General features: G+C 35.4%; 1 protein-coding gene across 2 annotated transcripts in view; it reads left to right on the forward strand.

Moving 5' to 3' along the window:
* The window catches only part of HMGCLL1 (3-hydroxy-3-methylglutaryl-CoA lyase like 1), a 146616-nt gene extending 119776 nt beyond the window's left edge, over positions 1–26840 (forward strand). For both annotated transcript variants that reach the window (XM_001105003.5, XM_002803774.3), the window contains 2 exons: positions 21665–21790; positions 25454–26840. In XM_001105003.5, the coding sequence (XP_001105003.3) occupies positions 21665–21790; positions 25454–25555 (228 nt within the window). In that variant the 3' untranslated portion in view covers positions 25556–26840. The remainder of the gene's footprint in view (positions 1–21664; positions 21791–25453) is intronic.
* Positions 26841–27422: the final 582 nt, after the last annotated feature.

Here is a 27422-nt window from a genome sequence, read left to right on the forward strand (position 1 = left end):
ACCTTACTGTATTTCAAATTTAGCAGCATCTTCATATATTTGATCGCGGTCTCCCCCATCCAGGCATTGAAACTCTAGCCAGACTTTCATGGTAACAATAGTATTTGGTGGACATAGTATTATTTTACTTGGAGAATTACAATGTGATTTGCCTTTCTTGTTTCATTTCTTTAAACTTTAAAAGTGCTGTATATGTGTTTCTCCCAGTTGTAGATTTCAGAAAGCTAAGCATTGGGTTCCACATATTTTTTCTTTTGACTCTTCAAAAAAAAGCATTAACAATAAAAAATAATCTTTACTTCCTTAGATGACGGTCTAGATTACTAAAAAAAATAAATAGTAGATCATTATTCTTTAGAATGTTCACATTGCTTGTCAACGAAGCACTCCAAAATAGATGCTATTTAATACAAGTTAGATTTTTTTTCCTACATTCAGGGCAGAGAGTTAAATTATTTTTGTTCCAAATCCTGTAGCAGCACCCTAAGGGCAAGAGTCTTAATAAAACACATTAAGTTGCTTTTCATGAAAAGATATTGTGTCTTATATTTTATATGTCTCCTAGATATTTCCTACTTTACGTGGTCAAATAAATATTTCATTGTTGCTAGTGTTATAACAATAAATAAGCAATGTTGACATTAAAAGTTACTGTCATACTAAATTTCAAAAATTGCTGGGTAAAAAAATACTGACACAAAAAATGTTGTATATCTGGACTATAGAGCTCAAGTAACAAGAGAATAATACTGTCCCCCTTACCTTTAGATATGGATTACAATTAAGTGAATTCAATAGATTTATTTTAGAAAAGTGTTTTGCCATGGATCAGATAAACATATACAATTTTAAGCATGTGTCTATGTATGTATTTTTTTTCCTAGTAATAGGATATCATGTTTTCTTCAGGTTCTCAGAGGAATCTATGACTTACAAAATATTTAGAATTGTGATTTACAAGAAGAGCTTTTTTGGTCTTGAAAAACATGAAGATTTATTACATAAGCAGCATGTACTTTTTGTTATAATGTTTATAAAGATGTGGTTGATAAAAACAGATTAAAATATGATTAAAATTGAACTTTAGTGCTTTCTATGAGTTTCAATTGCCGGGCATTTGTCTCCAGTAATGTGAAATAAATTGGTCGTATACGTAAATTATTTAGTTTAGAGCTAAACATCAACTTGAAAATAAATGACATTTTTGGTTTTATATGTATTAAAATAAATTAGCCTTTGCGAATATAGCTATACTTTATTGTACTTCATTTTGTGTATAGTTTTCTACATTTGTAATCCTTAGTGAGAGACTGCCTGGAAGAGTCCTACCTCTCTAAAATTTCTAAAACACAGCTATATATTACAGAGGCACGCATGCATTTGTTAGATGGTTCAAAACCCTTGATATATATTCCTCCTGGACACATGGGATCATGTGAGTAATTGATAAAAGATTAGTTACCAGCCTCAAATACTGAGCAATAACAGACGTACTTTTATTAAGAAATGCCATAGTACTTACAGATGTTCTATAGACATTAGCTGAAATGAAGTTTCTCTAAAGTGAGAATTCAAAGTTAAACAGTTGCTCTACAATGTAACAAAAATACAAACATATACACACACACATATACAGAGTTATATAGCCAGATATATATATGTGTGTGTATATATATATTTATCTACCTATATATTTATCTGGATATCTGCATATTCAACAATATAACATTTGAGTGAAATTTGAAAAGTGTGTGTATGTATAGGCATCATAAGGTTATATAAAACTCATTCTAGTGAGCATCTGATTTATACATCTCAATTTACTGCATCTTACTCTTATTTGTATCCCTCTCAGTGGATTGTACATAGAAACCACTTAATAAATATGTTTTAATAATTATTAAATAGGATTTTGGGAGACTTGTACCAAATTGTGCTACATAGCAGGAGGGATCCAGCATTATGTCAGAGTTAACATCAAACATCAGTAAACAGGAAACTGCTACTAACAAGTTCAGTCACTGATGTTGTTTATATTTTTTAAGGTCTGCTCCCCATGCCTCAGTCTCTGCTTGCAGAATCTCCCTACTTTTCAAGGCCAAGTTCAAATATCATTTCCTCTATAAAACCTGTCTCAATTTAAACAGTCTAAAATAATTTTCTTCCCCATTAAACTCTTAATATTTTCCTAGTTGGCCTGAATCAACACCTCTCATAATCTCCCTTTTAATTATTCATGTATACGTTGTATCTTTTCTACTAGATTCTAAGTTGTTTTGAGTCAAGGGCTACATCTTAAATATGATAATGTGGTAAGCCTTTTGTGAGTGAATAATTAATACAGGTTGACTGCGTGATTTACTCTTTAGCTGACATAAATAAAAATGCTGTTCTAAAAGCTATCATTCTGTACTAATTTTGACAGGAGAGGAGGCTGCTCTGTGAAATTTGAACTCATTCAACTAATAGATATTTACAAAATTCATATTGCATTCTCTAGTAAGAAGCTAAAATCTTCTGTTATAAAATACAGGATATTTTTGTTTAAACATACTTTATAGGACAAGAAAGTATACATGTGACCCAAATTACCAAAATTAATTTGTTAATGGCTTCGTATCAGCTTTGGCCCATAGCATACTCCCTAGTACATGTGGTTGACTCATCCAAAACACTATAGTCTATCAAACAACAAAGCCTTTTGTGATATGGAAGAAAGTGCAATGCACAAATATATAATATTTTCTATTGTATTCTTATCATTAAAAAATGCTAGTGGGGATTCCAAAGTGATTCAGAAATGATACTGACTTGATTAGTAAATGCTTATTCATAAGACACGGCCCTGCTATGTGTCTGATATTACTTTGTAACACCGTCTTCATGACTCCCTCTACTCCAAGCACAGTGGTCTCCTTAATTCTCTCTAAACACACCAGTACTCCTCCTTGTCAAAGCATTTGTTCTGACCATCTTCATTTTTGCCTAACATACTATTATTTCAGACCAGTTCATAGATAACCTCCCACTTCGTTCAGGTCTCAGCTCAAATACTCCTTTATCAGAATAAAACTTTTGGGAGAGTGATTTTTATTAACCCACCTTGAGTCACACATGCATCTTACCCTGTCACTTGCTTTCCTGTGTCATTATTATCTTGTTTAGCCTTCATAAGTGTTTTTCTTCCCCACTAAAAGCTGGCTCCATGAAAGCATAGATTTTGTATGCTTTATTTTCTACTACTGTATACGTGGCACCTAGAACAATATAGGAACTCAATAAGTATCTGTTCAATGATATGATGAATACTTGCCACTAGCAAGCATTACATGTCATTTTAAATTTCCTAAAAACAAAGACTTAAGGATTAAGGAAAAACATGAGAGTTTAACACTAATAAATCCTTTTCTGGTGTTACACTTTCAATAGAATATATTGAATAGTTTCTAGAAAAGGTATCTAGTGAATATTTATTGTTTAGTATGTTCAAAATACACCCCACTTCTAGGAAAACATGTCTTCATCACTCCAAACATGTGGTTCTAGTGAGGGCCTAGAAATTGCAGCATCCTTCTCCCTTCCTCCCATAATGTCTAGCTTACAAAGTACACTCATGGCCCCAGTGAGGGAAATTTTCATATTCTAGTGCACTGGCTTCAATTTCTGGTCCACAGATGGATGTGTGATTCAAGGTGGGTTAATAAAAATCAGTCTCCCAAAAGTTTTCTAGTTAGAGCTTATGAAAAAGAGTTCCTTTCTCTTATATAAAACTCTGTGACTTTTGGTATAGCTGACTTGAAAGAATAAAGCTAACACACAGAGAAGAAAAAAAATGATGAGAGAGACAGAGAGAAGGAAGGAAGAAAGAAGGGAAGAAAGAGACAGGAAGAAGGATCATGTTGGAGTCTCTGGTTCAGTGTTTCCCAAGATTAACCAACCAAACTTCATCTATAATTCACTTAAGGGAACCAATGAATTTCTCTCCAGCCCTTTTCTTGGCTTTAATAACTCAACCTACTTATCTGGGCTAATATATAATGTAGTACAATAAATGGACAGTGTCTCCAGTAGGGGTTTTTAGAAGAAATGTGGGGGGATGGAAAGTCATCTTTCACAAGACTTTTATGTATGTATGTATGTATGTATGTATTTATTTATTGTCACGACTTCGAATAACCTGAAAATGGGATTCAAGGAAGCTATCTCTGCAGGAGTCTGGCTAACAAGATCCAGAACTTTCTGCTGAAATTGGCATAAGGATAGAACTAAAACACTTAGAAGAGGATGGACAGTGAATCTCATAAAGTGCCTTTGTTTAGTATCACTTTGCTCAATCTGCCTTTGATAAGAGTTTGGTAGAAAATAATTCAAGATTCAACTCCTTGGAAAGGCTGATTAGATTTTTCAGGGATCAGTCAGAAAGCAGAAGACACAAAAATAATTGAATGCAGGAAACACAGGTGAGAGGAAAAGTATAAAATTGAACATCTGACAAAAAAAGCATCCCAGAGGTTAGCAGGACCCAGAATAGGGTAAGGCAAACCAGGTAACTAGAACACAACCTTTAGGAGGCACTCTTTCTCATGTGCCGATGATCTTCAACTTGCTGACCAACTGAGTTCCTGAGTGGCTTCCTACAATTTGCACCCTGTTTGCCTCACTGTTAAGGAGGCACTCCTGGAGATTAGCAATAGCAGCAAACCACCATTGCAATGAGTCCTATAGGTTGGATGGACAAAGAAAGAAGCAGTGTTACTGGAGCCCAGCATCCAGAGTCACTGTGAGAGAGCTGGAACCATGACGGGCCTGTCCATGGTCAACAGAAGGCATTGGAGGCCACAAAGAAAATATGGGCTCTACTTGAGATACCATCTAAAGCTGTTAGTGGGAAATATTGTGACTTCTTCCTAACACCAGAGCTTACTGTTGGCTGAACTCTGCAGGAATCCAGCTGATATGAGAAATGGGGAAATGCATCCTGAAGGAATCAGTCTTCTGTGATGAAGAGCAAAGAAGTGATGGACAAGAAAGGACTCTTCTTGTTCCTTGGATATTAATCTGTCCATGATTAATATTTTGTGTATTTTCCTGCATACCCCATGTGTTTTTTATCTAGCCTGTGAGTGAAATAGCACTTGAATTTGACTCATATCTAAAGGTTGTTCCCTCTTATCTATTTTCATTTTTAAGTAAGGATGACATTGAATTTCAGGTATTTTGAATCGTTGCAGTTAAAACAGAAACGTAAAATATGTTTCAGGTTATACAGGAGCTTTTGTAAGCCTAGTGGGATTTGGCTGCTTTGCTACAACACCAAATATGTGTGGGTTTGGCACTCCTCAATGAGAATCTTCAGCAAATGTTTTAAGTTATGTCTTATATGACTTTTTTTTTCTTGACTGTTAGCACTAGCCATCATGGTTGTATGCCATTTGGAAGCTTATATGCATGTGACCTTCCCATTAAGTCACTATGTTTTTGCTTAGCATTTGTATGTCATATCTTCAGATGCCAAGGAAATGAACCTATCACAATAATGCTGTTGCCCCAAAACTATAATAGCAAAAGCCCTTAATATTCTAATTTTATTTGGGTATGTTTATAATTTGATGACACAATTAGATAAAATTGAGCAAACCAACTTCAATATGTATTCATAGAAACCTGTAGGACTGGAGAAAATCCTAGAGCCATCAAAGCTGATGGCTTCACTAACAGAAGAAGGGATTCCTTCTGCAACCTTTAGATTGTCTTTTAATACTTCAGTGGCAAGGAGATCATTATTCTGAAAGCTAACCCATTTGTGTTTGGGCAGCATTAAATGGCTAGAGAGTTATCCCCCATAATCAACCAAAATCTACATTTGTCTATTTGGCTCTGGAATCATACAGAATATGTTGGCTTTCTTGACCACATAATGATCTTGAACTATGCAACTACAACTCTCATCTATCTCTGAGCCTTTTCCAAGACAAATATCCACAGTTGCCTCAACCATGGATTAGATTATGTTTTCTAGATATGCGGGTTTTCTCCAAATCTGCTCCTCTTCTACATATTTAACTGTAATTATACTTTATGTTTATTTTCCTACCTTCTTTGAATAACTGGCTTCAACTGAACCATTTCGGGTGCCTTCAACTGGACTATTTCTAGTGGCAGAAAAAAATTATTTTATGTATTCACAGTCTTCCCTCTTCCTCCAAGTTGTACCCAATGCTTAAAAAATTAACACCATCGTTAACACAAATATCTTGTTAGATATTTTGATCAATGGTGGGTCTCAAGCTAGCAAGGTCCTTGGTAAGTCATTTAGAAATCAAGTTGAATTTGAGCTATTTGAAATTAACAATAAGAATGTGAATGGTAATACTCGTATAAGGAAGTAATATCATAAAATATTCTATACGTTTTTATTTTTTATTTTTTAGAGATGGAGGTCTCACTCTGAAGCCCAGGCTGGAGTGCAGCGGTGTGATCATAGCTCACTGCAGCCTCAAACTCCTAGGTTCAAGTGATCTTCTCTCCTCAGTCTCCCTAGTAGCTGGGAACACAGGCATGAGCCACTGTGCCTGGCCTGTAATATATTTTGTACTTTATATCATACATAATAATATTTTATATCTATGTAAAAACGCAGCAGTGTCCAGTTTAATGAATTCTGAAGTTTAAATACCAACAAAATAGATGTCTCCTAATAAATGATGGAATACATGTGTAAATCTGCTTAGCCACTTCTCCTTTAAAACAGGTTTCAAGTTCCCCCTATTCTCTTTCCCCTTCCTCCTATGAGTGAGCTAAGTTTGAAGAGAGCTTAAGTATCATCCTGGCATTAATGGGGAGTTACCTGGTCTGCAGACATCCTTAGTCCTCCCTTGTTTTCCCTGAGATGTGACTATCTGGCCCATTCAGCTCTGTCCTTGTGATGGTACCCAAACCATGATCCACCCAACTCTAGCCCATACTCTGTACCACATCCTGGTTGTGATTTTAGTTCCCTCGTACCTACCAGTGATCTTTCAGCTCTTCTAGGGAAAATGGGAAATTGTTGTATGCTTTCTATGCCAGGAAGTTACCTGAGAGCCACAGGCTAGGTATCTCACTCAGCCTTTGCTGCCCTGTTACCTCAGTCAGCTGGATGCTGAGCTTCTGAGTCTTCTATGCCCTCCAGTATACACCTTTGAAAGCAAGTCAGTCTCCTTTGTTATGGGGTTCCACAAAACCCATATGAAATTCCTATCACTCATTATTCCTGCCCCCACCCCTGGTACTCAGCAAATGGGAAGCCTTGTGCTCTTTCTAGAGACCCAGGAATCACTGTGTCATCTTTGTAAGTTATTTTACTGACCAATGGAGTCCAATTATTTGAGTTACAAGAATGTTTAACTATACATGTAAACATTACCGAAGACATGAAATCACTCCAACTGCAAATGGGGAAGTGGAAAAAAAGTTATTTAATGAAAGATAAACATGAATTTAAATTGGTTTTGAATAATTAGGAATGCTTCAGGAAACATCATGCGGTGAATAGTCAGTTTTCTATGTCTATAATGATTTTCAAAAAAGCAACTTTCACCTTTCACTAAAAATGATTCTATAACCCACTCCAGTTAATGGATCACCCTCTACTAAGTTGTTGTTAAGCTAGAAATCTCAGTGCTTTCTTAATGGTATTTCTTTCTTCAATCATTCCTCATTCATTTAGACAGTATTTTACCTTATAAACGTATCTCAAATTATTAACAACAATCTTTTTTTCTTCTGCTTCATTTTAAATAGTCATCACTAACGATTTGATGTATTGCACTAATTTTCTAACAAATGTTTCTACTTACATATTTCTCAGCCTCTATCCATCTCAATTATTGCTCCCTTGCTAGGAAAATTAGAAAAAAACAAAGTGCTGATGATAGCATGATTATTCATAAACCTTAGACAGACCTTCATTTCTTAGGGAATAAAGCTCATATCCTATAGCAAGGCACAGGGCCTCCCATGATCAGGAACTATGTTCCATCCATATCCCCAAAGTCCCTACAATAAACATCTCATTAAAATCTTGTTAGTACATACTTGGCACGTTCATTGTATGTATGATTTTCCACATTGCTTCTTCTCTGTAGAATACCTCTTCCCACACCATCTCCCCACCCTTGTCAATATCCTTCAAAGCCCAATTCAGAGGCAAACTATTTCACAACATTTTCACTATCCCTCCTCTCCTCCACTCCCCTTCCTTGCTCCACTACAAAATAGATAAACTATCTCACTGGTGTTTCTGAACAGTTTTGTTTATAATTCTCATAATAGCTACCACATTCTACTTTATATTAACGTTATTTGTATTAATGAATATCTTCTCTGCCAGGTCATTAACTTAATGATGCTAGTTACCAGTATTTGTTTCCCAGCAACAGTAGCCAACTCAGGCTAACTTAAACAGAAAAGGAAAATTTATTATGAAGACACAGAGGTGTCTCATGGAAACTTCTTGGAGAAATTATGCACACAAGTTGCGAACAGAGATTTAGAAGTCTTTTTTACCTGATTCTGAATCTCACCTTTACCTTTTACCAAACATATAACATTATGTATGATATTAAAATTCTGTGTCTCAGTTTCCTCAATTATAAAATAAGCATAATAATAGTCCCCACTTCCAAAAACAAAGCTGGTGAGGGAATGAAGGTGGACCTTAGGAAGGACTGAAAATCTGTCTGAAATTCAGGCCATGTTTCTTTGATTCACCTATTCTTCACTTCTCATTTTACTAGAGATTGAATTTCTCTGCTCTTCATTATTCATGGAAAAAGTTACTGGTCCACAGTTCATTTGCTGTACATCTCACCTCTTATAAAGATGGATTCTGTCTTTGTCTGTTCCAAGTCTGGGTGAGAAGACTGTGATAGACCAAATTTAGGTCCAATCAGCTGCAGCCAAGATTAATAAAAGTCACTGAGCAGTTCCAGAAACGCTTCTTTATGAGAGGCACTTCCCAAGAGAAGAAGGTTTAAGGAGAAAACAAGATAGGTAGTGATCCACTCAAATGTTCCTTTATTTTTGTGTCCTCAAACATGTAGTGCTGTAGTCTTCAATTTTTACCACATATGCACCTATATGCACCCTAATTTTGATATTGCATACAGTATTGTGCCATACTCATTATTTGTTCAATTATGCCTTCAAGAATATTTGAATAATAACTTATTATGTTCTGGGTATTATGCCATATGCTGAAGGTATAATGGAATGAGATAAAGTGAAATTCCAGACATCATGAAGCTAATATACACTGCCTGTTGCTTTGACTATTTTTAAAAATCTGGTCTGTACATTCTCACAAGCCATCCCTAGCTTATTAATATTTATAACATTGCTCATTCTTTGTCAGAACCACTGTTTTCAATTCTTTTGTCTTTTAATATACTTTTAAAAAACTTATTAACATTTAGTTGTATTTTCACAACATTAGGCAGGTCTCCCACTAACATCTACCTTGGGACTGGAAGTGATTTACCTCCTACCTTCTGGTGAAATTCCAGGAACAGAAAGGCCTAAGTTCTATATCCATCACTATAACTGCTTATAACTGACCACCTACATGACTTTTTATTTATTTATTTTTTTGGAGATGGCGTCTCACTCTGTTGCCCAGGCAGGAGTGCAATGGCACGATCTTGGCTCACTGCAACCTCTGCCTCCTGAGTTCAAGCAATTCTCCTTCCTCAGCCTCCCGAGTAGCTGGGATTACAGGCATACACCACTATGCCCGGCTGATTTTTGTATTTTTAGTAGAGACAGGGTTTTGCCATGTTGACCAGGCTGTTCTTGAACTCTTGACCTCAGGTGATCCACCCGCCTTGGTCTCCCAAAGTGCTGGGATTACAGGTGTGAGCCACCATGCCTGGCCCTATGTGACTTTTGATAACGTCCAAAAGCACTTTGTTAAGAACTATGGGGCTTAATTCATTTTAAATCAATCAGTCATTAAACATATAAGGGATTTTGGCTAAATTATCTAGTTGTAAAAGTCTGTGATTTGCAGATTAGTATGAAAAATACATGGGAACCTCCAACCTGAATAGATATTGTCAGTACAATATTGTTTATGATCTCACTCCTTCTCTTCCTACTCCTCTTCCCCATAACCATTAGTTCCATCCCCGTCTCTTCGTGCACACGCTGAAAACTATTGTGAGAGCAGGGCAGAGCTGAGTCTAAAAGAAGTGTTAGCTAGAAATGAGATGAACTCTTTGTAGAACTCTCAGCCAATGAACTCAATTACTGTTTTTGAGATTGGTTATTTTCCACAAAAGCTTTAGGGCCCTTGTTCCTTTAACATATCTCTGTTAAGGAATATATATTGTCTCTCCTTACACCCTAACTCAAAGGACAGTTTTTTATTCTATTAATTTCCTGGCTCACCTCCTTGTTTCTGCCCTGGTCCCAAAACTCATCCTAAACTGTAAGATTTTTTCTTTGTTAATTTTCTCCTCTGTTTGTGGCATCATTCCTTACTTCCATTTAATTAGTTCTGTCTTTTATGGTTTTCTACTTACATGTCTCACATAACTTCGATGTCTCTCTATTCACATACCCCCCTCAAATTCTTCCTCAACTCTCTTCTTCCTTTTATCACATGTCCTCTGTCTGCCTCTACATCCTTGTCATATACTTTTAAAATCCAGCATTTTGCTATGTGCCAACCTATATGATAAGCACATTCCATGAAAGATCTCATAGAATCCTCAACAAGCCTGCTAATTGGTACTATTATACTCATTTTACAGTTGAGGGACAGAGAAGTTGAACAATATTCTCAAAATCACACAGTTAAAATGGCACAACAGGTTCAAATGGAAGTCTGTCTTCTGAAACTGACTTCTTAAGCAGTAGGCTGTATGCTCTTCATTTGTTGTAAAATCTACTGCCAGCTCTACCCGCTCCTCTCACTCTGCTGAAATGATCAACTTCAAAATTTGTCAATGGCATGAATCCAGTGGATTTTCTCAGCTGTCATTTTCCTTAACCATCTGTTGCACTCATCACTGTGGTATGTATTTAGAGAAACTTTTTCTACCCTGGCTTGTGACAGTGAACTTCCTCCTGAACTCCTTGTCTCTTTCATTAACTCATCTTCTTTCTCCCACATCCAAAAAGTGAGTGCTCACCAAAAACCAGGATTTGAATCTCTGCCATTTTTATTCTAGCCAGGTTCCTTCAGGGAACTCAGAAATGGAATAAGTCAAGATTAGATCATTTTTTCCTTATTTTTGATTGCTCTAAGAGATAACTGACTACCTAAAGTAAAAAAATGGTAGCAATATATTATGACTTTATCCATGTAAAAGTAACAGATAGGGAAACAAGAGCACAAAGGCTACATGGAAGGAATTGAGAATATACTGTTAGAAGCTCCTTCCCTATGTGTGACTGGTTATTTGAAGATAGATTATGGTTAATGAAAGATGTGTATTGCAAATGAGAGGACAACTACTAAACAATTTAGTGAAATCTAAATATTAAGTCAACAGAAGAGATCAACTAAAATCATAAAACATTCAATTAACAGAAGGCAGATAAGAGGAAAAAAATTAAAAATGTGGAACAAATAGAAAGCAGCTAGCAAAGTGGCAGATTTTAATCTAACCTTTTATCAATTGGCATATCTGTTCCAATTGGCCATGCTGATATAAAAACACACCTCAAAATGAATAATGACTCCAACACATAGATGTCTGTTTCTCACTGATTTAATAGCCCATTACACATGTTCCTGGTAAATGGGTGTGTGGTCTCCTCCAAGTGGTCATTCAGGAACTCAGGCGGCTTCCTGAGTTCCACCTTGTGGCTCACCATGCCCTAAGGCCTCAATGTCATCTGCGTTTGGCTATTAAAGAAGAAGAATCCTTGTAGTCTCTAAGAAGACTTGTTTTAGAAATGGCCTGTATCACTTTGCTTGCATGCCATTGGCTAGACTGTAGTCACATATCCATACCTAAGTACAGGGCAGCTTGGTAATGTCAGCTAGCTGAGGGTCTTGGAAGAAGAAACAGATTTTTGGTAATGAACTAGCTCTATCTGCCACAGATAAACAGTTCAGCCACAAGGTTAGAAATTTTCAAAATTTTTTTATCCACAAAAACCATCTTGGAGTTTGAAACAACAAATATACTTTACAAGAAAAATTCAGTTTTGGGGGTAGCACCTTTTTAGGTTCTACCTTTTTGCATTTTTAACTAGGACATCAGGTGATTCCAATAGTCGGATGATACCATTCTAAGAAATACTGCACAAGGCAGGAAGGAGCCACTGTGACTGAAGCTGGATATATTAACATCTGAGATGTTTCCAGGAAGATCTGTTGTCTCTCGCCACTCAAGTGTGTTCTGGGGACAAGTAGTATTGGCATAATTCAGGATTGTAAGTGACGCAGAATCCCAAGTACCACCTCAGACCTATTAAATGAAACCATATATTCATTACAGTTTGAGGAGCACTGGTCTAATTATTTTATGCCAAGATGTTAGAGAACATGGATGGCTACAGAAGCAAAGTGATAGGAACATTATCCAATCAACAACAGGCAAAAGCAGATGATTCTGAGATGAATCATCTATAGAATTTGAATGGAATTGAAGTCATGTGAGCCTGAGATAGACCAGCATACTTTTGGGGGTATGATAGTGGCAGAAGAAGGAAATGACTATGAAAAAATGTAGATAGACCTTTATTAATAAAGTTCATTTGTCCTAAATATATGTGTGGTATATATTTATTGTAAAGGATTGGAAAAAAAATCTAGAAACACAAATAAATGGAACTATAGTTAGTATCATGTTCTTTTATATTCCATTTTCTCCTATTCATTTTTTTCATATATTTGTGTATATATAAGGTTGTACTGTTTATATATTTATATTTTATATTTTTTGTATATATAATATTGTATTATACAGAAATATTTTACTATTTCATAATAGTCAATCTTATGTAATTTATTAACTCTGTCTCTATTTTTGGACATTTAACCTATGAACTTATTTTCACTGTTAATATTGAGTAATATTACAAAAAAATTCATCCTCGAACATAAATCTATCTGAGTATTTCTGGCTGTCTTCTTGGGCTAGCTTCCTAGAAATACAATCGCTAGGACAACAAATATTTACTTTCTGAAGTTGTTTGCTAATGTTGCTAACTTGTGTGGAAACTTTTCAGAAAGTCTCATAAGAAAAGGAAGCTTTTTGATTTGTCAATGTTCTTTTCCTAATTCACACCCTGCCCCCTGGAGTTGTTATATGGATTCAATGAATCAATGCATCTAAAGTGTTTAGTAATATGTGTGGCATATAGTCAGTATTTTGTTAACTATTAATATCGTGCAGTAGCACATAGTTGTTAAACCTGGATTTGCATTCTTACCCTGCCTCATACTAACCATATGAAGCAGGACATATCACTTACCCTTCATGAACCTCAGTTTACTCATCAGTAAAATGGGAATGCATTACTGACCACTTCAGGTTGACTTTGTGGAGCTTTATCATATGTGAAGCACATGGTACAATCCCTGTGAAAAAGTAAGCAATTCAGCAAATGTTTGCTAATAGTATTTATTATTTTTAGTCTTAAAGAAGTTGAAAATTTTCTTGCTTTTTTTTCTTACTCCCTTCAGTGTAGACACTCCCATTTCTGTCTCAATTTGAATGTATCCAATGAAGGTAGAAATATAATCTATCTCCTTTTGAAGGCAAGGAGGAGGGAAGCATTTAGGAAAGCCAGTTTTAAAGATGAGAAGTCTAATTATTTTGATTAATAATCACATTAGCTTAGTCATTCCTCAACATAGCTCTCTCTCTTTACATCTATATATAATCTCATTATTTACTTACCAATTTTTATATATACTCCTGTTTACTAAAACATTGACATTATTCGTGTATGCTAACTGTTCATTATCTATGGCTTACATATTACATATATTATGTTCCCAATACACATCAATGGCAAGTAGGGTTCTCTCTCAGGTTGTACAATAGCTCATATAGTATCTATTTAGTGTCTTGGTTGAGAAGCACCTCAAGGCAAGATCTGGGCTTATTGGAAAGGGTGCTCTGATAGATTAGTATTATTTGGCCTGGCCACTGGAGTACGAGTAATACTTCATGTATGGGTAATTTCAATCCTTTGGTAAGTGAATATTAGCTATGAGAAACAAGTTGAGAATAAAAATATTGGAAAATAAGCATATTTTGATATTTTATTCTACATGAATATTCACGTTAAAATGAATAATTTTCACTTTCAGAAAATGTATTATTTTAAATTAAATTTACCATTACTATAGATTATTAAAGAAAATACTGATCTTAGGGGATAAAAAATGTAGATGACTTCAAAAAAAAAATCCAGCTCTAATTGTTTTTTGGGACTTTGGTAACCTCAATAACTAAAATTTTAGGTTTCATAAAATATTTTGAAAACATGAATATATAGATTAGAAATTTTGCAAATGATTTTTTTACTCCCTTTATTGTTATATTTATTCATTTTATTTGGGTTATAAGATCTTATAGCAACAAGAAAAAGTAGTGATGGTACTTTTAGTTAGCACATCAGCAACATCTGAGCATTAGAACGTCACACAGAATCGATACTCCCCAGAGCTCACCTAAGATTAGAGTACAGACATGATATGTTTATGATATATCTACAGGCGATTTGCTCTCCTCCAGAAAAAGTTGCCACTAGCATTTTATTCATTTCCCTCTGGCCTTAGGTCCAAGCACATATGCAGAGAGCTCAAGTAGACAGAGCACATATAACTGAATTCACAAGGTTTATGGTATCCTGGGCCACGGGGTTAATAGCTTTAATTGTGAACTTTGAGAAAAGGAGAAGCCAAGGACATCTCAGTCCTTAGAGTTATAATTATATAAATTTATTTATATATATGTTATATAAAATATATGTATATATTATGTATGTTACATGTTATATATATTTAAATATGTTATATATATACATGTTATATATGAATATAAATAAATATGTATATAATTTAGAAAGCATTGGTTCCCTGAGCACTAGAAACAGTTGCTTCTCATTAGATAATCATAAGCTACTTCTCGGTAACAGCCGAAATATATAGTCACTTTAATTTATAATGCTAAATTCCGTGAGCTACAGGACTTTTATTTATCCCAAGACCCTGGCACAAAGAGTGTGCTTAATAAACACTTTAAGTCAAAGGAAAACTACAAATATGCTGAATATATTGAACCACATTTTCATGTGTTCTACACCATTAGTTAAGAGTGTCCTTATTTTAAATGCAGAAAACCTGTTTGCATGATAAATATAAAACTATTTACTTATTTACAATTTTGAGGGACTGCAACACAGTGGGGTTGTAAATGTTTGACTTTAACTTGGTGGATTTTGGTGCTATATTGCCACCTTGTGGTTACTCATCTAAAAATGGACTTTTCTTCAAAAACAAAAATCAAAAATAGACAAAACAAATAACTGTTTTTGCTTTTGTGATATATGGTGCAAACATAAGTTTGTGCTGTGTTCTTACACACACACACACACACACACACACACACACGCCACAAACCTGAGTCTGAAAGTAGTGATCGTGCTTGAAAAGTAGAGAAGTGGAACATCTTTCAAAGAGTAATCCTTTAATACCAAAAGTCTCTCATATAGGAAAATTAGCTAAATGGCCTATTATTTTCAAACACACAATGATATGATTTTAATGGTTGAGTAAAAATGTCTGCCCACTCTTTGTAACAAAGAATAATAAAAAGAAATGTTTTTCTTCCTAGTTTTTCCAGAGCTTGTTTACATATTAAAATTATTTCTGATGAAATAAGGAAGTAGATATGAAGAAAACATACACAGTGAAATCAAATTTTCTTAGAAGACTATGACTAGAAATTTCCAAAGCATCTTGTTTAGAAATACGAGCATATAATTTGGTATAAGGATAACAGTATCATTGAGAAAAGTTTTATTTCTGAGAAGAAAATTACATACTTAATAAAATAGAGAATTTATGGGAAATTGCATTAATATATTTTTAAAGTACTGTGATTTTTAAAAAAGAGAGACTTTAAAGGGAACTGATGCCTTAATATTCTCCTTTACAGATCATATATCCTTGAATAAACTCTTTAAAATTGCTTAAACTTTAAATCCACATACTGCTTTTAGAATTGAGTCAATTAATTTGTGACTAGAGCTTACTGAAAGAGAATCTGTGTCTAGAGCTAATCTGATACTAGAAAAGTCAGAAAGACCATTTTACAAGTCTTCTTCTTTTACTCAGATTCTGTCTGCTTGCACCAGAGTATGTTTGCAGATTAGTCTTGTAGTCTTAGATCCTAGAAAGATCCATTATTGCAAAATACGAATACATTCAGAGTCTTGGATTTATTTACATTCATTTTCACTTATTTACTGTCATTTTACTACAGGCTAAAATTTCCAAAAAACTTTTATTTTTTTACTTTTTCTGCTTAGGTAGGTAATTAACATTCATTTTGGAGGCATTGGAAAACAGAGATAGAATTAAAGTCAAATAAATTATCTATAATCACAGCACCCATGATCGCTACCGTTAGCACTTTATATATCTCCCAAATCCTTTTTGTTTTTAGAAAATTGTATCATGACTCTATGTACTGTTATAACATCTTCTAACCTCTTTTTCCCTTAATTGTACAGTTTAATAGCATCATTTTGTTTTATAGCTACACCATAAAGTTATTCTTCATTGTGAGACATTTGGATGGTTCTCAAATTTTCATTCTTAAAAAAACATACTGTGATGAGTCTTTATATAGATATGTGTGTGTTGTATATCCTATAGAAAACAAATATACAATATACGTCACCCACATGCATTTATTTTTGTTATTTTCTTAGGATTTGTTAAATATTTCTAGAAAGGACTCTTTGATAAGGAACTGCTGGGACAAAGAATATTGACAAGTGAAGATTTATTACTAAATAATTGCTCACCCAAAGAATTCCAATTAACTGTATATTCCTACTAGTTTGTTTACCTTCAGTTCCAGCAACACTCCCTTTGACACTGATATTTACTGAACTATAATGTATACATGGAAATGTGTACAAATTATAAGCTCAATGAATTTTCACAAACTGATACTATCAATGTAATGGACTCAGTTCAAGAAATTTATTACCAGCACCCTGGAAGCTCTCCTTGTGTCCATTTTTATTCACACTTCAAAGGATAATTATTAACTTCTCACTGATTTGATTAGTGTGGCCTATTTTAGGAATTTATCTAAATGAAATCATACTGTATGTCTTCTTTTGAGCCTGACTTTTTTCAAGCAACCTTGTGTTTGTGAAATTAGTCCATGTTGTTGAAGTTGTAGAGTGTTCTATATATTTGAGCTCTATGCTATATTGTTTCAAAGCCAGCATTCTTTAATTGTTGTCAGTCTGAAAGTGTAAAATACGGTGTTACAGTTTTCACTCACAATCTTTGATTTAATGTGAGGTTGAACTTTTTTTTTTTTTGGCTTCACTGGTTATTTATATTTGCTCTAGTGTGGCATTGGTCATTTATTGTTCTTCTGTGGTAATACTGGTTTCTCTATTGTAAATAAATCTTTCACTTTTGCCCAAGCAATAGGTTACATTGGCCTTTAGTTACAAAATAGAAGAATGTTGTTTCCTCACTCTTTCCCAAAAGGCCAATTAAGACTAAAAACTGTTCTTTTGACAAGGTAACAAGTTTCCCTTCTGGGACTCCTGTAGTTGCGGGGTCTTGATCCTCAGTAGTGAGAAAAGGAACATGATATGTGGATTCCAGATCCCAAAAGTGAATTATCCACATTTCGGGCTGAAGCCGTTTCTCACCTATCATGCTGATTCCTCTGACTTTTGCTACTTTATACTTTTTTGGGTATTTTTTCAAAACCTGCTTTTCTTGAAATGCTGACCAGTCCTGGTTAACTGTTTGCTGCCCCAGGGTACAAAGCTTCTCTAAAGTTAAAGCAGATCCATACCCCGGACTGATAAAGGGTGAGATAGATAAGAAACTCTAGGGGTTTGAAAATCACTGGCTAAGAGGAGGACAGAGATTCTGATTTAATTAATTTATGGAGAAGTTTGGACATTATTCGTTTGAAAAGGGCTCCAGGTGATTACAGTGGGTTGACAGGATTGAGAATAATGGAAAATTCTGGCTCCTAAGCTGATACATTCAGGTGCACTGAATAGATCAGTTTTAACCTATAAGTAAAGAAATGCCCCTGCCTGTTTATATCATGGCAGACTCCCAGAGATGGGACAACATCTTAATATTTGCCTTTTCCAAGCAAATATTATTTGTGGACAATGCCACAAATTTCACTTCTAAAGTATAATTCCCCATTCTTACTGCTTTGATTCATAGTAAATGAAAATTGTCCTAAAGGTACGAGTATTTTACTGCTGAATATGACAGCTTGTCAGATCATTATGTGAGAAACGTCGTGGTAATGGAAAGAAAGCAATGGAGAACTTCCCATGTTGGAGAGTGTAAGAAGAAGAAATGGAGGTAGAGAAAACAGTCTATCCTTTGTAAACTTTCCTTAGGTCCCAAAGAATTCTAGGACTTTTTAAGGACTGTAGTTCTTCCTTTGTGAGGCTTTGTAAGTATCCTTTTCAGTCTTGCAAAGGAAACTCTAGGAAAGTGGTTGAAAACCCACAGTCCCTTTGGCATGCTTAAAGAACACAGGAGCCAACAGAGCCCAATGGCCAAATGTTGAACAGTTTGAGCAACAAAAGACATAAATTGGTATTACGTTATAACCCAAAGTGCAAAATAATTACCTATAATTAGCTATGAGTCCTCCCTAATATAAATACATGTTAGAATAAGTAAATATGAGAATGGACAAATTTTCCATACAGAAGAATTCAAATTTTTGTGTAGATACTCCCCACTCGTTAAGCATGAGCTATGCATAATGACATTTTCCCAAAACATACAATATGGAAAGACTGGGGGGAGACTATAGTGCAGATACCTGGCAGACACCACCTCAGCCAGACAATAAAAGTTAATATCAGCCATCATAATTCATATTCATATTGTGTATCCTTGATATAATGCTTTGAGGATGGCACTTTACCTCTGTGGTTCAAAACTCTATAACTCCAGTCTTAACAGGAGAAAAACTTAACCCATACTGAAGGACATTGTAAAAAATACATGACTAGCACTTTGGGAGGCTGAGGAGGGCAGATCACATAAGGTCGGGAGTTTGAGGCCAGCCTGGCCCACATAGTGAAACCCTGCCTCTATTAAAAATGCAAAAATTAGCAGGGTGTGGTGGCACACACCTATAATCCCAGCTACTCCAGAGGCTTAGGCAAGAGAATTGCTTGAACCCATGAGGCAGAGGTTGCAGTGGGCCAAGATAGCACCACTGCACTCCAGCCTGGCTAACAGAGCAAGACTCCATCTCAAACAAAACAAAACAAAACAAAACAAAACAAAACAAAACAAAACAAAACAAAACTTGACTTATACTACTCAAAATAGTTTGGAGAAACTGTCACAGCCCATAGGACGCTAAGGATACCTTACTACTAATGTGGTATACTGGTGAGCTCCCGGAACAGATGCTTAAAAATGTCTTTATAAATGTCATTTTAAAAGTCTAAAGAAATCTGAATATTGCATGGATTTTAATAAAAACATGTCAATATATGTTCTTTAGTTATGACAAATATGCCATAATAATATACGTTCTGACAAGCCAAACTTTAGTCAGGTTTCTAAAACTTCTAAGCCCACCTCTGCACTTCCTTGGAAAATCCAGTTTTAGCAATTCCTACTACATCAGCTTAGCAAGAACCCCTATACTCAATATCCAAACACTCAATCTGATTAGGTCTCTCTTCCTCCACCAACCCGAAGGTCATGTCTGATTACTCTGACCTGTCTTCAGCAAAAATCCTGGTAGGTCAGTTTAGCCAGAATTGCTTTCACTCCTGATGTTTTCTCCTAGTAATTTTTAATCCACTGACCCCCACCCCACCCCCGCACTATAAATTCTCACTAGCCCATGCTGTATTTGATTTGAGCACAGTCTCTCTCTCCTGCATTGCATGTGGTCCCTGTACCTATTGCAGTGTTCCTAAATAAAGTCATCCTTGCTGTGCTTTAATAAGTATCACTGAATAATGTTTTCTGTAACAGATGTTAACCATAGAGAAAACTGAGTGTGCAATATACAGGAATTCTGTTTTATCTTCACAAATTTTGTGAAAATCAAAAACTATTTTAAAATTAAAAGTTTATCAAAAAAAAAGTAAAGAAGGGAAGGAAGGCAGGAAGGAAGAGAGAAAGATTCCCACATGAGCAGCAGCCATCAGAATCTTGTCAAAATTTCAAATTCTCAAGTCACAGCCCAGACCTTCTGAATCAAAAACTCGGGGGATGTAGCAGCAACCTGTGATTGAGAACCATGATCTAGTTGGTTGACCAAGAGCTCTGCTTCCAGGTGCTACGCATTTTAGATGTGGTCGTGTTACTTTTTCTTTAATGCCCAAGAGTGAAGAATCAGATTAGGCTTTACTGTAACTTCTGATTACTGAATTGTTACCTTTCACAAAGGAATGACATGTCTGCCTCTGTTCTTCTCATATTGAGATTTGAACTCCGGGGCCCTTCTCAGACCCTGTTGTGCTCATGTCTTCCATAACTTCTCCAGCACACAGAGAACTCTTCCACCTCTGATATCCCCAAGCACATAATCATGTACCAACTCTCATGTTTCCAGAGGCTATATAAATCAAGGCAGAGTGTAGATTCCCTGGAGACAGAAAACTTCACCTATCAGATGGTGACCTTGGGTAAATTGTTTATTCCCTCTGTACCTGAGTTTTCTTTCTGTGAACTGGGGATGGATGATACAAGAGTATCAACTTCATGGGTTTTGGGGAGAACTGTGAATTAATACACATAATTTGTTAATAACAGCATCCAGCACTTAGTGAGGAACCAAAAAATGTAAGCTGGTGTTACTGCTGGTGGCAAGTGTTTTGTCTCCTAAATATTTCTTCCTTCTCCCAAAGCAGTGGAGTTTTGTGTGCAAAACAATGAATGTCTCAATAAATACTGGATGAGTTGAACGGGTAAAGTGAGCCCACAAAATCCTACTTCAAACCCAGTGACTTCTCCCTCCCCCGCCAGTCATCTAAGGCATTTTGATGTTGAATTAGAATGTTGAAAATATTTCATGTTGCTTATAAAATGCTTTTAGAATAAAGCTAGAGAACTGGATAATATGTGAAAGTCTGGAGTAAATTAACCTTACTCTAAGCTTCACCACATACAGTTGAGCTGCTACCAACGAACAACACCATTTTACTTTTGATCAAAGATTATTCTAGTTTCAGAGAGCCTTAGCAGAGTTTCTGTTAGCCTCAAAGACAAAATTAGCTATAAAAGAAATAAGCACCCCGGGGACTGTTCTAGAAGACAGTGGGTAAGTGAATATGTTTGAATAACCAGTTCAGATTTTGCTTATTTGCTCTTTACCACAGGTTAAATCGAAATGCAACAATTTACATGCCATAAACACACAAGCTTTAGGTGGTTTGCTTTGTTTTCCAGATGGGAATCAATGTGGTGGACTCTGCAGTATCCGGATTAGGCGGCTGCCCTTATGCAAAAGGTGCTTCTGGGAATGTAGCCACTGAGGATTTGATATATATGCTTAATGGCCTGGGGCTCAATACAGTAAGTTACTTTAACATATTTTAATATTCATGCATTCCTTGCAGCTCCAAATTGCAACGCTTCTCAGATGTGGGAAGCAATTTTGAGGTCAAAGTTTTACTACACTTTTGCTATTTGCTAAAATGCACAGTGGGAAAATGCAATAAAAATTCTTTTGGGGTCTTTATAAAGTAACTCATTGCTATAGCTCAATCACCAATAATGCTACCAAGTCACATTTTTATAGTGCTTCATGACCTCTAAAGTACTTTTTCATGTATTATCTGATTTGATTTTATACACTTTGTGAGTTGGAGCCTGTGTCTTTGCTGTTACGATTGTTGAGTTTTGCAGTTTTGTTTTTTGCATGAATGTTTTTCTTGGAGAAAACTGAGATCTTGATTGTCTCACAGTGACAACTACAGCTTCTGGAAGAACTCCCAGGGCACTTTTTAAATGATCAGTGAAAGAGGGGAGCTTCGTAATACTTAGCATGTGAGACACTGGATAGCAAGAATAGTCTCTTTGCAAGTCGTACCTGAAAAGTCACGTGCTATGTAACCACATCCAACAAATTCAGCACCTTGTTTTGCCCTGTGATTGTTAACACAACCTGTTAGTCTATAGAACAGATTTATTTAGGAAAAAAATAAAAATCACAGATGATTAGTCATTTAGAATTTCTTTCTGCGATGTAAAATAATCACCTGTATTGTAAAACAAATTTTTTTACTCTCTGCTGCTCCTATTCCTCCTTTTTCCTCACTCTACTTACATTGATGCTCCTGCTGCATTGAACTTGCTTCTGGTCTACACTTCTATACCATTTTATTCCTCACTTCTACCCCTTGCTCAGGTTTTCACTACCACATGAAATGGCCTTATGCCTTGTATTCCATTTGGCCTGGAAAGTAAGACACCACCATCCTAAAAATAAGCCGTCTAGCATCTCCCTGTCTATCCCCCAAGTCAAACTGTTAGATCCCATTCCTTAGTATTTTCATGTTTTCCTCTTCATTCCCTCTGAACTTACCACAAGGTTATATAATTATCTTGTTTATGTGTCTAGCTTCCAATGCAACCACAGAGCAATTATGACAGCTTATTCATACTTTATACTTGGTGCCTGTGGCATAAAGATGCTCCATAAATATTTATTGAAAGACTGATTTCACTTGGCACTAAACACCAACAGCTGTTACCCATAAACACCAAAAGCTATTGCCTATTTTCTCTGGTTAGAAATAAATGTTATTTCATTTATATATCTTAATCATTTATATCAGAAGCTAATGACATAAAATGAGCATAAATAGCTCCTTTCTTAGAAATTTAGATGACTGAATTGAACTCCATAGCTGATAGCTGATGCTTCATATATGCTAGTTATGTTCCATAACTCCAGAGTCCAAATGCAAATAAGTCAAGTCTATTCCTAAAAGTTTTACCATCCAAGAATTGCCACATTGAGTAGCTTCCACAATTCAACTAGTCACCCAAGCTAACAAACCAAGATTCTCTATAGAATTTAATCTCACTATGGATTCCATGTCCAATCAGTTACCACAGCTGCTAATTTGACTTTAAAATATTTTGGTTGTTTGTCCCTTCCTTACTACCTCTGCTATGACTACATTGATGCAGGTCTGCACATCTCTTTCCTGGGTGTTCATCCTCTATACTGGTTGCTGGCTCTAGACTTGCCTTTAAATCCATCCTCCATGCTACCATCAAAGGATTACACCTAACATATAAGTATGAATAGGCTCTACTTCTGCTTGAGCACTGATCAGTGGATTCTAATTTCCTGAAAGCAAGCCTGTGCTCTATCACATAATCTGGCCTATTATTACCTTTTCCAGGGTTAATGGTATATTTTACCTTTATCCATATGCACCATGGATATTTAAGATATCTTGAACTGCTCGTCTGTCTGCCTACATACAGTGACCCATACATCCTCCATCCTCTTCTATATATTTTGTATAAACCTCGAATCAGGCTTCACCCTTCTTGGCACTTTTCCCTGACACATTCCTTTCTGCTTTTTTTTTCCCTTGGTTGGTTGGTGGCCTCACACCTCTGCCTCCATAATAACCTGGGCATATCTCTATTTGTGGCTTTAACTATGGTACAGAATTTTCTGTTGTGAGTCTACATTGCTTGCTTGACCTTAAAGGCAGAAACCACATTCTATGTGAGGTTCTTGAAACTCCAGAATCTATCATAGTACATGAGACATATTAAGCACCTGATAAATGATTTAAGAATACATGCAGTGTTGTTTTCATAATGATATCTACTGATTAAATAAAATGGTAGAGAAAAGTCAAAACAAAATTCTTCTTTGGTGTGATATCAGCAAATTCTACTGTATGTTACAAATGGAATTACTGAAAAGAGAAGAAAGACATTAATGGCTAAAATCTTTCTATCAACACTTGCTGGATATAATTTATAAGTGAAAGGCATCCAAAGTTAATTGTTTACAGAATTTAAGTATCATTGGATTAAGGATGTTAAATAGATACCCACGTAAAGCCATTACCACAAGAAAACCAAATTTCTCAAACCAAAGCAAATGTTAGTATCCTGAAAACAACTTTGTAATAAAAAAAAAAATGAAATTTACAAGTATCATTTTATAAAATATTTTTAATTCTTAAAGAGATAAGTAATTGGCTCTATTGAAATGTCTCCAATTTCTAAAATGATATTGTTATGAAGAGCCCCTATGAGGTTTTATACTTGTCTATTTTATGAAAGTCACAGGTTTTCATAGATATTAAAAAGTACTTTATAATAGCAAGGAAAACTGAGTATTTTCAACTTTAATCCCACATTGTTTCTAGTCCATATTGAGGGAGAACATAGAAGCTTATGAAATGCCATGTAAGGACAAGTTTGTGCTTAATCCACCTAATGCTTTGCCTCCTCCTGTAACAACAAAAGTGCTGGGTGGAGACATTGATAGTGACGCTTTCATTACACCAAAGCCAAAGGCATGGCCTGAATTTGGCCTTTATACCCAACTGCATATCTGTCATCCATGGATTTACCTAAGCCTTTGTTGATCCTATTTGTACTTTCAGACAGTACAACCTCTCAGGCGAATAAGTTCCAGATGTGTACTAAATACTACTTCATTTTATTTCACTTGCAACTACCTCCTTCAATATCATACTAGTGTTTCTGAACTTGGTTTAAAAAATATATATGTATATATATGCATTCACCTTTTCCGTAATCCTTATGGCTTTTTCAAGTTTGTTTCTTCATAAAGAGGATAGTCTTTTTTCTAAGTCAGTTCTTATCTATAAACTGCTCCAAAACATTATCATTTTGATTGTCCTTCACTGATGCTTTGTAGACTGTTTTTGTAGTTCCATTATTGCCCTTCCTAGACTCTAGATACCAGCCTGAATTACGACTTTTTCAAGTGTGTCTACCTATATTATTATACAAGGGTCAGATTCAAGATATGCTGAAATAAAGCAGAAAAATCTAAAATGTTAACATTATTCATGAAAACAAATGTTGCCCCCAAATTGATAATGACCACCACCACTTTGTTTAGTAATTTTAAATGGTTAAGTAACTACTAATAAAATTTAAAAGGCTATGTTTTATCTTTTTTCTCTCTAATCCCTCTGCCTTCCTGATATTCCTTCTCTCCCTCACCAGGGTGTGAATCTATACAAAGTGATGGAAGCTGGTGACTTTATTTGCAAAGCTGTGAATAAAACCACAAACTCTAAAGTAGCACAAGCCTCCTTCAATGCTTGACTTGAATGGATTTACGATCTACGGTTGAGAAGATCAATTTCAGCTACAGTACTCATCTGAAAATCATTAGTGTCAACTTGCTCTGATATGTGAAGTAATAGACAAGAGTGGGAAAAAAGAGATCCTTTTCAAAAAGATTATAACTGGATAGATTAAGTCAACAAAAAGCAGTATCAGTCATCAGGTAAATTGCAAGCTGAGGAAAAATAATAAAACTTGTCCTATTTTGAACTTGGAAAAAAGTCTCTTTTGCTCTTGTAGAAATAACTTTTTAATTTAGATGGGAAAATTGAGTTCATATTTCCCCAAGTATCAAATACTGTGTTAATACTTAATCAGGCAGGCTTAACACAGTGTACATACCGTCAGTAGTTTATGAGCTCCTGCATAGTATGCAGAGTGTGTGGCCTCAATATTATGCATTATGCCTCTGGATCTCAACTATTCATTTGCCAAGTCAGTTAAGTTATGGACCAAAAGCCAAATCTCCATCTGACCCTACATAATTTTAGCAATAGAACTTTTATATTTCGAGTATGGCTAACATCTGTTAACTATTTCAGTGACTTTATCTGGTTCCAAGAGGCTGTGGCCAATGGCAAGATGCCATATCCTGGAAACATATTACAACCTCCCATGTTTGTTACATGCATCCAGTTTACCATACTTTACCTATCATCAGTTATAGTAAAAACCAGCATGGAGTTACTCAGCTATTGAGAAATTGTAGGCTATTATTTTGGTCCTGATGTCTAAATTGCAATGATAAGAATAGGTTGATACATATATCATCATCTACCCTTATAATTTTCAGATCACTTTCAATTTGCCCAAGGAAATATCGTTGTGATCCTAAGAATATTAAGATAATTTTTGGTTAATGAAATACCTATTTTCCTTTGATTCATGGTGCTTTGATTACATCACATGATTTTTTGGTGTATTTTTAGTGGTTATTTTAAAAGTTGAAGTGACTGAAATGTTGTTTATTGTCCTAGAATTGATTGCCAGAAATTGAAAGATGTAATATATCAAAGACAGAGATGAGGAGCAGGAGGACTATTCAAGATAAACATTTCTGTAACCTATGCAAATTTTATGGGGGTAGTATTATTACACATGGATCTGAAATGTCAGTTCTAGTATTTATATAGACTTCTCTAATAATACCAGGTGATATTATCTTTGAGTAAGTTTGAATATGAATTGAAACATAAAAATGAGTGTTGTGAACTTTCTAGGAAATATTCATTAAAACCATTGAAATAAAAATAAGTTCAAGAAAGTAAGAGAAGTACTGATTATAACTATGTTGCATGGTTCTGGAGCAGGAATACTAAGAGCAATTTTCTGTTTTGGGGTTAATGTTTGGGGGTTGGGGGAAATGCAGGGAGCAGACAAAAATCAAAGCTGGTTATGAATCTTTTTCAGTTACATCTCCCTGTGCATCTCTCTTCATGAAGCACATGACCCTGCACACTGGCAGTAATGGGACACCTCCAATTAGCATGTACAGCTGGATATGTACCCCATATTCTGAGGAGACTGACTTCCTATCTCTTACAAAGCTATGCAGTTCTTAATTTGAGATATTTGGAAAAGCGTCTCTTGTTACAAACTGCTTATAGTAACAACTAAGGGGAAAGCATTGCTGTTTTGAAATGGAAACCGTGGACTTTGAAAGGCAGAGCAAGTAGTCAGAAACTCCAAGTACAGTCTAGAGCACAGTAACATATCTTCTATGTCAGTGTACTGAGTCACTTCCATGAATACCTTGATGCTACTGAATCACATTTAGTATGAGAAAGCTTGCTGTAGGTATTTGGTATCCTTTCTCCACACAAACCACCTAAATCTCTTTGACAAT

This window comes from Macaca mulatta, chromosome 4 (genome assembly GCF_049350105.2).
Source record: "Macaca mulatta isolate MMU2019108-1 chromosome 4, T2T-MMU8v2.0, whole genome shotgun sequence".
NCBI lineage: Eukaryota > Metazoa > Chordata > Mammalia > Primates > Cercopithecidae > Macaca > Macaca mulatta.